The following is a 14245-nucleotide window of genomic DNA, read 5'->3' on the forward strand; positions in this document are numbered from 1 at the left end:
TGCCTTGCTAACATTATCTGGAAGTAACCATTACAGCCCCATATCTCATTAAAACTGGTATTCAGTGTTTAAATGCTAGCTGAGATTTGGGTTAAATATGGTTAAATAGGGAGTCTGATTATCTTGAACCAAGCTTTACATTTAACATCTCACTGAATTTTCACCCTCGAGGTCCCCACTGTCCAAAGTCATGACTTTATTCTCATTTTTGTAACATACATTTCTGCAAACATGCATGTTATAACAGATGCAGGCTAAAGAGTATGTTGGATTTGAGGTTACATTCTTGTATTTAAATTTTAACTTACTTTCCTTTGGATATGTACTTAAAAGTGGGATTTTAAATTATAAGGTAGTCTGTTTTTAATTTTTTCAGGAACCTCCATAATGTTTTTTATAATTGCTGCACCAATTTCCATTCCCTGCAACAGTGCACAAAGGTTCCCTTTTCTCCACATCCTCAACGACACTTGTTATCTGTTGTCTTTTGGTTAAATCCTAACATGTGTGAAGTGATATCTTATTGTGGTTTTGATTTTCATTTTCCTGATTGTTAGTGAAGTGGAGGACCTTTTCATATACCTGTTGGCCATCTGTATATCTTTTTTAGCGAAATGTCTATTCAGGTTTAAAAAATCAGGTTATTTGCTTGTTTGTTTTTGCTGTTGAGTTGTAAACATATGTCAACAACTGAGTTGTATGCCTTAAATATGTACAATTTACAACTTTGGATTATATACTAAAGCTGGAAACAAATCTTAAACTTTTCATAGAGACTTAAGTTTTAGGAGCACCTGGGTGGCTCAGTTGGTTAAGCAACTACCTTTGGCTCAGGTTATGATCCCAGGGTCTTGGGATCGAGTCCCACATCGGGCTCCTTGCTTGGCAGGGAACCTGCTTCTCCCTCTCTCTCTACCTGCTACTCTGCCTGCTTGTGCTTTCTCTTTCTGTCAAATAAATAAATAAAGACTCAGTTTTAGCAAAATATTACCTGTTACAATTCATTTTTGTTGATAATTTAAATTTTATTGACTCCATATTTTTGTAGTTATGAATTTGCTTTGGTTTACAGTTGCATGAGAAAAACGTAGGTGTTTAAGTTACTCCATAATAAAATACATCGGCCTGTATAGGGGCTGTATGATCATTTTTTTAGAGGACCTCAAGTTACTCAAGTTTGAATTACTATGCTCTCATCAGTTAACCCTATTATATATTTTTAAGCTTTTAGTAAGCACCTGTCTTCCAAAAAGCTTATTTTTTCATAAAATATTTCCATACTTTTTCTACCTTAATTCATTTCCCAATGGCACTACAGTTACCTCTCACTCAATTTTTTAGTGTCTTTATGCAGAAAATTTGCAAATATGTGCTGTGTTTGTTCACGTATAGGACTTATGCTCGTGTTTTCCCACACATATATAGGGTCATCATGACTATATAGGTGCGTATCATGTTCTCTTTCAAGCATCAGGTTACACTTGTCTTTTTTTTTTTTTTAAGATTTTTTTACTTATTTATTCGACAGAGATAGATACAGCCAGCGAGAGAGGGAACACAAGCAGGGGGAGTGGGAGAGGAAGAAGCAGGCTCATAGCGGAGGAGCCTGATGTGGGGCTCGATCCCATAATGCCGGGATCACGCCCTGAACCGAAGGCAGACGCCCAACCGCTGTGCCACCCAGGCGCCCCAGGTTACACTTTTCTTAATAAGCTTTCACATTGTAACAGAGCTGTACACATATTTTGGTTGGAAATCCTATTATATGCAATGATTTCCAACCAACATATTTCTGAGGAGCAGTCAGACTTCGTTATTCATGAGTAACACCAGTATGTCATATGACTTCTGTTGGAAGACTGTGTGTGTCAGTGTACACGGATGTCAGAGATTTGGGCAATGCTGGTGTTTTATTTTTGAAAGAGTGTTTTCCATGCATAAAACTGTGTTGATCCATATGAAATGTTTATAGAAGCAAATCAGTGTATTGTTGCTCATCAGCATATGCAAAGCTCTAAAATTATACCTGGCCTGGTTTAGCAAAGTTATGGTACATCTGAAATCATACCTAATGCTTAAGGTAAGGTGATCTAATAATACCTAGTTTATAGAAGTATCTACAACAAACCAAACCGAGAAACCTTGTTTTTTCAAGACAAAAGTACTGCAGCTGTGGCTTTCTAGTATTGCCCACTACTTTTATTGACCTAGTGTTTTGCCTAATATATTAAACTATTAATTAAATTAATAAATTAAATATAAATTTAAGATGCTAAAATTTTAAGATACTTAAGATATAAGTATAATATAAATATAAGAGAGAGTTATGTTCTCAAACCCAAGTACAGTTTCCAAGTTTGCCTTTAAGCATTCGGCAAACACTGATTGGAACCCTTATTACATTGAGCTCACTGCCCTAGGAGAAGAGGCAAGGAGCAGAGCCCCTGTCCTCAGAGAACGTCTGGGCCACTTTGTGGATTAGACTTGTAAGGCACGTACAAGCATGCCTCATTTTCTGCATCTGATCTGTTCCTGCAAATATATTTCAGCATATTTTCAGAAAACTGGAGCCTATATTCCACCAATTTAAATGATAAAACCAATGAAACATTACAGAAACCCCAACCACCTTCTCCAAATATCGCTAAATCACTCTCTAACACTAGATAACAATCTGCCTGTACATTTCCTTATAATAAACAACGTTTAAAACACCTATCACTCAATTATTTGTACTTACTGAATTCAGAAGTGGGTGTTTTGTATGCACCAAACAAAAGTGGGAGCATGTGCTCTTATTTAAATAAACAAAGAAATAATATGGGAAAGGACTATCTGCCGTATTTGATTGAATCTGTGAGGTCATCAGCGGTAAGATGAGGCATCACTTTACAGTCCTTAGGAAAGAAAAAGTGCTACTAATTACCCTTGGATTGTAAGATGTAAGATTGTAATTGATGCCTTCATTACAAGATACAACCTAAATTTAGAAATGTTAAACTATGTTGGGGTGGGGTGGGGAGATAGTAAGTCTTAAAATTGTTGAAATAAGATCAAATGACCCTAGTTGGTAGACCCCAGTCTTAGGTCCTGTGAAAAGTTAACCTTCTCAGGGAAGATAGGGGAAAAGGAGGATTGTGATGCATTTGACATTTACCTGTTGTTAAGTAGATGACTGATGCCAGCACAAGATTTAGCTCAAAACAACAACAGGTACATGCATTGCACGCTGTACCTTCTTGCAGGATAGATATGTTGCTTCAATGTTTCCACTAACACACAGGCAGATTCATTGTAGTGGTTCTTCTAGTTACATAGTGATTTGGGGGCAAATATTTTTGCAAGTAAAAGTGGCGGATATTTGTATATGAGAATTCAGATTGTGAGAGATAGAGATATACCTTCATTGTTTTGTGAAAATGCTGTAATGGTATTCTGTAAAAGATATGGGGGAGAAAGGGCACAAGAAATAGTGAAAAAGTCTTCTTGGGGATATCAGAGACGTCTTGAAGAAAGAGGGACAGGAAGCCAGTGTCCCGAAGGATGAGTAAATGTGGTCTATGGCAGGAGTGTTGGGGGTTGGAAGTGAAGGGTTTCACAGAGAGAGGAAAGGAATACTCAGAGTCTCAAAGGCCTGGAACAGCTGGTGCTTTGAAGAGCTCTAGGTAGTGAGAAGCAGCAGGTGGGGTGTGCCCAGGAAGCCCCTGTGAAGGTGGCCGGCAGCACGGTGGAGGGCCTTGCATGCCCTGCGAGGAGCTCAGACTTCATTCCGTGCTCAGTGAAGGTGCCCAGGGGGTTCAGACCTGAAAGCAACATGACATGCTTTGTGTTTGAGAAGTTCACTCTGCAGGTGATGTGCTTGGTGCACCACGAGAGAAACCGAGGCAGGACGTCCTTCTGGCAAGAATGGTCTTCAAAAATTTTTGTTAGAGACATGTATTGTCCTAAGGATTTCCCATCTTTTATAATGTTCCCCAATTCTTGAAGGTATCTGCCAATTCATTCCCATTCCCCAATAATTCGTTTCTAATTGCCTCCCCATTAATTCCTATTCCGAGAAGCATTCTAGCTCACCAGATCCCTGGAGGCAAAAGTCAACCATTTGGGTGATAGGTGTTTGTGTTGTTGTAAAGCATCCCATGTATCGCAGACTGCGAAACCTGCAGACAATTCTCAGTTGTCTGTTTGGCATCTGGCAGTAAACCTGGGTAAAGGTAACATGCATGCTCTGAGCCGTGTTGAAGTGATAAATAATAATGCTAAGACACAGTGACAGATGGGCCCTGGGAACTGGGAACAATAAATCATGTGCTTGGGAAACTATACCAGTGCATACCATTTTGGAACTGCAAACTTTGTCCCTATAAATGTCTTCAGATAAATGTGTTTGGTTTCTCTGCTTATTAAATACTTGCATGGCAATTTAAGCGACTCTCTTATACTGCATAATTGATTGGCAGCCTCTGAGTGTTTACCTTTGTAAAAATTGACAGACAGCTCTTGAATAACTCCCCAGCCACCAGCATGCTGATTTCTGCTTATAGCTCCCGCATTCTCTGCTCGCCATTTTTGTTGATGGAGCAAGCAAATTAAAACCTTTCTGTCACATTTGAGGTGTTAAAATTTCTTGAGTACCATGTGTATTAGGCTCTGGTTACGTATTTTAGAAGTAGGGAAAAGGATCAGCTCATTATTTGCAAATATATAACTCAGGTATGAACACAGTAGGATTTTTAAAGGATCCGGACACAGTTCACCAATTATGATTAAAAGGCTTTGACACACTATCAAAAAGAGAATTTGGCAAATGTGTCAGACACAAAATGTATTAGGAGATTATATTTCAAAGTGCTAGGTTCAAAGTCTGTATTTTATTGATTTAAAGTTATTTTAGACTTATGAAGCCTTTGTGATTATCAGTAATTATTAACATGATACACATTTCAATTCAGTCATGTTTACAATTACATTATAGTGTACAAATTATATACACCTTGACCCGATTCCTATTTGCATGGCCTGTAGGTTTTGTTTAGTCGAACTGTACGAATCCAGGAAATATCCCAAAGTTATCTCATTAATTTCACCTGTGGTCTCTGATGATCAACCAGGAAAAAAGTCTTAACTTGAAGATACTACCGTAAAAGGTAATAATACATCTTTCTCTCTTTGCCAGAAGTCAAAGAATCATTTCTTTTAAGGAAAAATACTAATTTCACTGAATGAATGTGTGAACGGGTGCATTAATGAGGCATACGAATGGACTTCTTGCTACGTGCATGTAATCTGCAGAAACTCTCTGAGATATTGTACAGATGCTTATCTAATTCATTCAATATCTGCTGTGTATCACACTCTGTGCTAGGTGCTTGAAATTGTCTAGTCTCAAGGTGTTACTAATCTTCAGAGAAGACTCAAATATTTACAGTGGGGATAAACTCTTTTTTAATGCAACACCAGAGGATATGTTTAGAGAAGATCTGAGTGGGAAACCCGATCTTCACAACAGGAACTGATAAACAGGAAGGAGTAAACTATAACTCATTCAACAGCCAGGTGGAAATTATAAAGGACAGTTAAGTTATACAAAATGAACATTTTTTTAATACCCAGGAGCTGAGTTTGCTGCTTGTCGCATTATGTGTGAGCTAAAGCATTCATCAGGGTAGGCTATGGTCAGATCGGAGTCTGGAGAGAAAAGTTGGCACAGACTTGGGAGAATTTTTCAGGAAGACGGGACAGCATGAAGAATAATGAACACGAAGCCTGGGTGGCTCAGTTGGTTAAGCGTCCAGTTCTTGCTTTGGGCTCAGGTTGTGATCTCCAAGTCCTGAGATCAAGCCCCACGTCGGACTCGTGGCTCAGCCTGGAGTCTACTTGTCCCTCTCCCTCTGTTCCTCCCCCTGCTTTCTCCCTCTCTCTGTCTTAAAATCTTTTTTAAAAAAGAATAACGAACACTAAAAAGCAAAACTTAAAAAATAAAGGGGGGGACATCTGAGGGTTACTGGTCTTTGTGTCCCAGCTCACTGTACCACTGCTTATGAAAGGTTTTTATAAATATTAAATGCCTCTTGGGAACATGAGCCAAATAGTAATACATAAAAAGTATGCCCAGTGGCTTATTTCACATGTATTACCAGGAAAGTCAAAAGAAGCCAGTTCTAATTGACCATTATCTACCATCTAGTGTATGGTGGTCTTATTGGCAACAGGTAAATGCCACTATGAATTGCCGGAAAGTCTAAAGCAGAGCACATTCCAAACAATGCCACCAAAATGACTTCCTAATTCAGAAATAGTTTGCTATGTTATGTAGTGGAAGTTTTGCTAAGCCAGTTTTCATAATGTGAGCTCATTTGAGTTAGACTATGTTTGCATACTTTTGTTTTATTTGTGATCCCCACCAAGGCTTCTTTTAAAGTGATTTTAAATAACCCATCCTTTTATATAGTTCAGAAGATACTTTAGGTCATCATGGCAACATCAATTTCCTTAGCAAACATATTTATAAAGTAAATAAGAAACAAAAAGTCACCCAACTCTATTTAGATAGCTTTATATTCTAAATTTGTGGGGCCCCAGTTTTTCAAAATTGATTTTATTTGTGCCAACTTAAAAGCAAAAAAAAACTTCATAAGTTTTGATAAAGCTAAAATGCTCATCTTTTTAAAAATTTAATTTTGAACATCTATTTAAAAAAATATAGCACATGAACATTAGTCAAAGACTGTATGGTCTAATGTGAATAGCATGTTTCTCTTCCCTTCTTGAATCCTGGCCACTCAGTTTCCCTTCCCGAGAACTATCACTGTTTATTCTCACTTTTACATTTTACGTAATCCTAAATATAATGAGATCTCATCCTGTATCTTATTGAATATAATTTGTTACTAAAGCAAGTTATGAGAAACAGTGGAGGTTCATTGTAGTGACACTATGTATAATAGTTTTTAACGACAAAAAAGAAATGAAACAATACTGTTTGGGGAAAATACCATATAAACTCATCCTATTAGCGGCCTGTGTACCCAGTTGATCCCAGTGATTCTTTTTCTGCTGAACATTTACTTTTAATAGTTCCTATTTTAAAATAGTTCTTTCTTCTTTCTTTTTTTTTTGGTCTGTTTTTATTTTTTTATTTCTTTTTTTTTAAGTCTTTATTTAAATTCCAGTTAGTTAACATACAGTGTAGAATTAGTTTCAGGTGTACAATCTAGTGATTCAGCACTTCCATACAATACCCGGTGCTCATCACAAGTGTCCTCCTGAATCCCCATCACCTGTTTCACCCATCTCCCCCTCACCTCTCCTCTGATAACTATCAGTGAGTTCTCCATAGTTAAGAGTCTTTCTTGGTTTGCCTTTTTCCCCCCTATTATTGTTTGTTTTGTTTCTTAAATTCCACATATGAGTGAAGTCATGTGGTATTTGTCTTTCTCTCACTGACTTATTTCACTTAGTATAATACTCTCTAGCTCCATCCACATCATTGCAAATGGCAAGATTTCATTCTTTCTTATGGCTGAGTAATATTCCATTTTATATGTACACCACCTCTTCTTTATCCATTTATCAGTCAGTGGACACTTGGGCTCTCTCCATAATTTGGCTATTGTAGATAGTGCTGCTATAAACATCAGGGTGCACGTATCCCTTTGAATTAGTATTTTTGTATACTTTGGGTAAATACTTAGTAGTGCAGTTGCTGGATCATCGGGTGGTGAGGATGTGGAGAAAGGGAAACACTCTTACACTGTTTGTGGGAATGCAAACCAAGGCAGCCACTCAGGAACACAATATGGAGGTTCCTCAAAAAGTTAAAAATAGAACTACTCTAAAATAGCTCTCTGCTGAGTCCCATAAAACTTCAGTTTTTGTTTTGGGAATTCTTCGCATTTTTTTAAAAACAATCACAACTATGCCTAATTCTTAAAATAAAGGTCAAGTGATATTTTTCTCTCTCTTTCTGCCTGACATTCCAGTAAAAAGTACATGTATTTAGTAAAAGTCAATATGATAATACACTTTTATTTTTCTTCGTAATACTAATCAACATGTATTGAATATTTAACATTTTTTTAAACTGATAATGCAAATCATGTAAGGGTAGGAGTTTTTGTTTTTCTTTTCACTCCTGTGTCATTACTGCCTTAAACACTGTCTAGATCATAAAGGTATTCTATACATTGAGTGAATGAATGAATGAACAATAAAATTTGAATTTATTGAACAATAAATATTTACTTGAATTTATTAAACAATAAAGAAACTCAAGGGAATCTTTAAAGTGTAACTCTAGGGACACCTGGGTGGCTTGGTTGGTTGGGTGTCTGCCTTTGGCTCCGGTCATGATCCCAGCATCCTAGGATCAAGTCCCATATCAGGATCCTTGCTCAGCGAGGAGCCTACTTCTCCCTCTGCCTACTGCTCTCCCTGCTTGTGCTCTCTTTCTCTGTCTCTCTCTTTCTGCCAAATAAATAAATAAAAATCTTTAAAGTGTAACTTTAAATAATTTGTATTCCATTATCTTTTTGGATATCTATTAAAATTAGGCTCAGAGAAAATTCAATTTTATATTGCTCTATTGTCTATATTTAGATTATAATTTATATTTTCAGCTAACTATGCAATATACAAGGCAAATATGATGCTTGTAGTAGAAGATATTTTGTGATTTTTGTGAGGTTTTGAGGACAACGATCATATCCTTAAATTATCTGTTCTGTATGTGATACGTGTGTGTGTGTGTGCGCACGCGTGCGTGCATTCTCAGAACCAGTGGCATCCCGAGGTGCAATTTTTCTCTTCATCAGGTTTCAATCATCATATGATGATCATAACACTTAGCAGGTTCATTGTCCTCCTCGTTACCCAGACCCCAAGCCTCAGGCTTGCTTTCATACCTCTCTGTGACCTTTTCAAATATACGAATTACCAAATTTGGTTGATTCTCTTACCAATGATAAAATTATTTAGGCATTTCAGAACTAGCGTTGTTTTCTCTAAACTCTGAATAGAATTAATCTTCCTATTTTCCCCACCATGTTTACCACTTTATCATACGTTATTCTATCTTACCCATTAGTTGAGTGTGTGCATATCAGTTTTTCTGTGCAAGATTGTTCTGCATGCGTGTGTGTGTGTGTTTCAGGAGGTATTATACATCCTTTTATGTAAATTAGATGATTCCTCAATGTTAACTAAGTTGAATTTATACTTCCCATCTGGGTCAGATAAATTTCATTAAGTGGTTTATCATACTGTTAGTTTTGTGAATAATATAGATTATTTCTCTCAGATCCCCTCCCTCTGGGCCCTTTGAACACCTGCAATTAAACTTCATTCAGCTGCCACTCAGGAAAAAAAAAATATATATATATATATGTATATATATATATATATGTATATATATATATATATATGTATATATACATATATATATATGTAGTCTGAAAACTTCTCAAGGAGTCTTTTTGATAGCCTATTTATTACTAAGGGTAGGTGGTTCTGGAAATTATTTTATTTTCCTAAATATCCTACAACAGATTTCATCCTCTTATTTAAAATCTTGGCTTTCTGTTCCAATTTTTATTTTCTAAGTAGGTTCCATCAGAGCTTGTAATGATAGATGTCACCGAATTCAGAATTGAGTTTCCTGGATTATGATGGAACTAGGGACTTAATGGGGCAGTGCTAAGAAAGCAAAGGCCTTCCTATTTAAGGTTCTAACTCCAATAAGGTTTTCTGTTTTGTTGTTTGAAAGGGAAATTTTTTTTTTCTAAAATTCCAATTTGATAAACATATGCATTCTAATGTCAGAGTAGATTCATTATTAAAAGATGAAAGTAGTGTGTCTTCTTTATCACATACGACTCCAATTAAAGTTAAAGTCAATATATGTTTGATATATTTGATAATGAAGGCGAGTTTCTTCTTCATGTTTAATTTAGCTCAAGGTGAATTCCTGGTTCATTTCCTGCTTATGCTGACCACTATCACTCTTGGTTCTTGTAGGAAGAAAGCTGGTTTAGGACTTAAGCTGCCTACTGAGTGGGATGACCTCTGGTTTCTTAAATGGTAGTATCTGTGTGGCTAAGAGAAAAAATAGTGATGTTTTCTGTTTGTGTGAACTTAAAATTATCCATGCATAGCTCTGTAGTTACTCGTGTCTCATAAATTATTTTATTCGTATAAAATGCCATTTAAAATGCTAAAGGTATTCCTTTTGAAAGTTTCTTCAATTCTGACACAAAAATTATAGATAGCTTATACTGAATTAACACTTGACCCTTCTCTCTACAGATGTTTTTTGAAATTATTAATTTTGCATGATAACTCCATGTGAAATTTATTTTTAGGGGGATAGTTCCTATGTGAAAGATCGCTGGTGTGTTTTTGATGGATTTATGGTCTTCTGCCTTTGGGTTTCGTTGGTTTTACAGGTAATTAAAACTTTTAATTTACATGGTGTATTTTCCAAAATGTGCATTGTTTTGCTTTGAAAATCTAAATAAAAATAGTAATGAATATATGTCAAATGTGATGGTGTAACTCTCTTCAACATCATGTTATTTTAAATGTTTATGATAAAAAAACTAACATTTTAATCATTGTCAGTCCCATCTGTGAATTGTTTCTCAATCAGAAATGAACATCAGGGGCGCCTGGGTGGCACAGCGGTTAAAGCGTCTGCCTTCAGCTCAGGGCGTGATCCCAGCATTATGGGATCGAGCCCCACATCAGGCTCCACCACTGGGAGCCTGCTTCTTCCTCTCCCACTCCCCCTGCTTGTGTTCCCTCTCTCGCTGGCTGTCTCTATCTCTGTCGAATAAATAAATAAAATCTTTAAAAAAAAAAAAGAAATGAACATCAATACTAAAGCAAATTATTTCTTATTAAAAAGATATAAAAATATATTACTGAAATGAAGGACAGAACATGGGGTAAGATTTCTGTATTTGTAGAATACAATTATTGAATTTAAAAATTAAAATTCCAGTCTTTCATGTGACTGAATCCTCACTAAAGACAGCTGACAAATATAGATACATTGGGATGAACATAAAATACCATATCACAAATAGAAAATGCCTTACTATGAGAAATGGGGAACATATATGTAAAAGGCTAAAGGTGGGACTTTACTGGATAATAAATGCATTTCCATGCATTTATTCAGGCTTCAGTTTTGCATTTAATTCAACTCAAGTTAGTATATCCTTCATTAAAAAATTTAGAATAGAATAAATTCACAGTCCATCCTGTAAAGTCATCTTAATGCTTTTTGATGAGCTCTCCTTATTTTTACAAAGCTTACCTCTCCAACAATCTGATTTCATCCTGCATATTCATGCGTTCTTTTCCATTTAATAGCTATTATATGACTGACAAACGTTTTCTAATTATCATTTTGCCTCTGTTGGTAAATGGTACATTTCCTTTTTGATTTTCTTATAATAATCTTAACCCTTTCTCCATTTCTTTATGTTTTAGCTATTTAAAAAAGTTCCACCAAAGGACATTATTCTTGAGGAAGACAGCATACGTATTCTGTATTCTAAGTTGGCGCTTGTTTTTGTAATAAAAACTGGGCTTCGATGAATTATATGGGAAATGAATAAGAGCAATGGCATTTACATTAGTTCATGTATTCATTTCTCTGAAGATAGCTATAGTTTCAAAATGGACCATTTCAGTGGAAAATAATGCAGGGCGAAGTTGGGAGCGCAGGTTAACTCTTGATACCATCTGTGTTTTTCATAACTACAGGCAAAGCTAAGGGAAGTTCTGAGCTTGTTTCTTGTTACCTCTTAATTCACAGGTATTTGAAATTGCTGATATAGTTGACCAGATGTCACCTTGGGGCATGTTGCGGATCCCACGGCCACTAATTATGATTCGGGCATTCCGGATTTATTTCCGATTTGAGCTACCAAGGACCAGAATTACAAACATTTTAAAGTAAGTACTGCTTTTATGTACGTTAAGGAGAAAAGCTTATGACATTTTTGTAAGTTTTGCCTACTTTTTCCCCCCCAGGCGATCAGGAGAACAAATATGGAGCGTTTCAATTTTCCTACTTTTCTTTCTACTTCTTTACGGAATTTTAGGAGTTCAGATGTTTGGAACATTTACCTATCACTGTGTAGTAAATGACACGAAACCAGGGTAAGTTTATCTACTAACTGCTTTTTAATCGAAGTGATTAGCAAGAAAGTGTCTGCAGTTCTTATGAGAAAACTCTGTCTAAACTGAACCAAAAGTCTTTATGTGCTCTGTTCTGTATTCTGTTTCCTCGAAATTTTCTTGTCTGATTTTTTTAAGACAAGTATTCAAGGCAAGCCAGACTGAAAAATGTAACCCCATGGGAAAGTAGAATAAGCAAATTCAAAGACTGCATTTGGAGATTTTCCTCAGTGTGACAGAATGAGGAGGGTGCTACCATAATACCATCTGAGTATTTTCATTTCTTATTTAAATAAGATGGAAATGAGAAATGGTGTAACTACTCGGAAAAACCGTTAGGCAGTTTCTTAGAAAGTTTAACAGACACCTACCATATATCCATTCATTCCATTCCAGGTATCTAACCAGGGGAAATGAAAACGTATGTCCATAAAATAGATTTATACCTAGTGACTTTATTTGTAATAGCCCAAACTGCTAACAACCCAAATTTCCACCAACAGGTAACTGAATAAACAAATTGTGGTATATCCATATGATGAATACTGTTTAGCAATAAAAAAAAGTATGAGAAATTGATATATACAACATCTTGGATGAATCTCAGAATAATTATGCTGAGCAAAGGAAGCCAGATGAAAAAGATTACATATTCTGTCATTCCATGCATACAAAATTCTAGAAAATGCAAGCTTATCTGTAACAACAAAAAGGAAATCAGTGACTGCCTGGGGGTAAGGTTGGGGATAAGAGTAAGGGGTTACCAAGTTGCATTAGGAAACCTGTGGGGTTGGGGCACCTGGGTGGCTCAGTCGGTTAAGCATCTGCTTTTCGGCTCAGGTCATGATCTCAGGATCCTAGGATAGAGCCCTGATTGGAGTCAGGCTCCCTGCTTAGGGGGGAGTCTGCTTCTCCCGCTTCCTCTGCCCCTTGTCCCACTTGTTCTCTCTCTCAAATAAATAAAATCTTAAAAGTAAAAAAAGGAAACCTTCGGGGTTGATCGATATGTTCATTATCTTGATTGTGGTTCTGTGCACATGTTAAAATGTATCAAGCTGTACATTTTAACATGTGCAATTTATTATATGTCAAGTATATCTTATGAAAATGGTTTAGAAATGTTTTGGTGGAAAGTGGAAATCTAAGTTTCTTCATATGGTTAGACAGTTTGTTCCAGCACTATTGATTGTGTGCTTCACCCACTGAATTTTACGCTACTTTTCTCATTTACTAATTCCCTGTCTATTTGGCTTTGTACCTACGGTCTCTGTTGTGCGTGATTAATCTAGTTGACTATCCCTTCACCCATATTACACTCTGGAATTTGTTTAGATTATAACATGGCTGTATGCATGGGGTCAACTTTCTAGCTTCCTGCCTTACGTAGGCTCTGGACCCTGTTTTCTGCCTCTTGCCGGCATTAAAACCCCAGCTCTTAGCTACTGGACACTTAGTCCCCATCCATACCACTATTTTGTCAATTCATGGACTTTCCTCTCTCTATTTTTAGTTCCCTGTTAACCTTTTGACCTTTTGGGACATATTTTTCTTTCTCGTAAGCCCAGATATGCATTTTTAAATGTTACCATTTATCCAATAGATCTAGTTGTTTGTAATGGAAAGAGTTGAATTTAATATAGCCCAGTTTTCCAGAACTAGCCCTCTGACACTCATAGCTAATTTTCCCCGCTATTATTCTCATTACACTGTGAAGTCCTTGAGGACACAAAGGGCAAGGGTGGAGAAGATTCCTTTTAGGGCCAGTACCTAGTATTCTAGCACAGAGTAAGTACTTTGTAACTATCTATTGAAGGCATAGTGCATAATATATTATATTGGGACGGATAATAATAACATTGTGACAAACTGATATAGAAGAGGAAATTTAAAAAAACAAAGGGAGAAAAGCAAGCTGCTAAATGGGACAAGGGAGAAATTGTTAAAAAATAGAAAAGCACTGCTAAGAGTGGAGAGAAGCAATGAGCTAGTACATACATAGGGTGGGGGAGTTGAAGAAAGAGGTGAGTAAGGGGGTTGCCTATGTGGGTGAGGGAAGAGA

The 14245-nt window shown here is 36.5% G+C and overlaps 1 protein-coding gene across 1 annotated transcript in view; it reads left to right on the forward strand.

Annotated features, from left to right (window-relative positions):
* The window catches only part of NALCN (sodium leak channel, non-selective), a 300199-nt gene that overhangs the window by 26466 nt on the left and 259488 nt on the right, over window positions 1-14245 (forward strand). The window contains exons 4-6 of the mRNA XM_044381929.3: window positions 10359-10442; window positions 11822-11961; window positions 12040-12168. Of these exons, the coding sequence (XP_044237864.1) occupies window positions 10359-10442; window positions 11822-11961; window positions 12040-12168 (353 nt within the window). The remainder of the gene's footprint in view (window positions 1-10358; window positions 10443-11821; window positions 11962-12039; window positions 12169-14245) is intronic.

Source organism: Ursus arctos, unplaced genomic scaffold (assembly GCF_023065955.2).
Source record: "Ursus arctos isolate Adak ecotype North America unplaced genomic scaffold, UrsArc2.0 scaffold_10, whole genome shotgun sequence".
Taxonomy (NCBI): Eukaryota; Metazoa; Chordata; class Mammalia; order Carnivora; family Ursidae; genus Ursus; species Ursus arctos.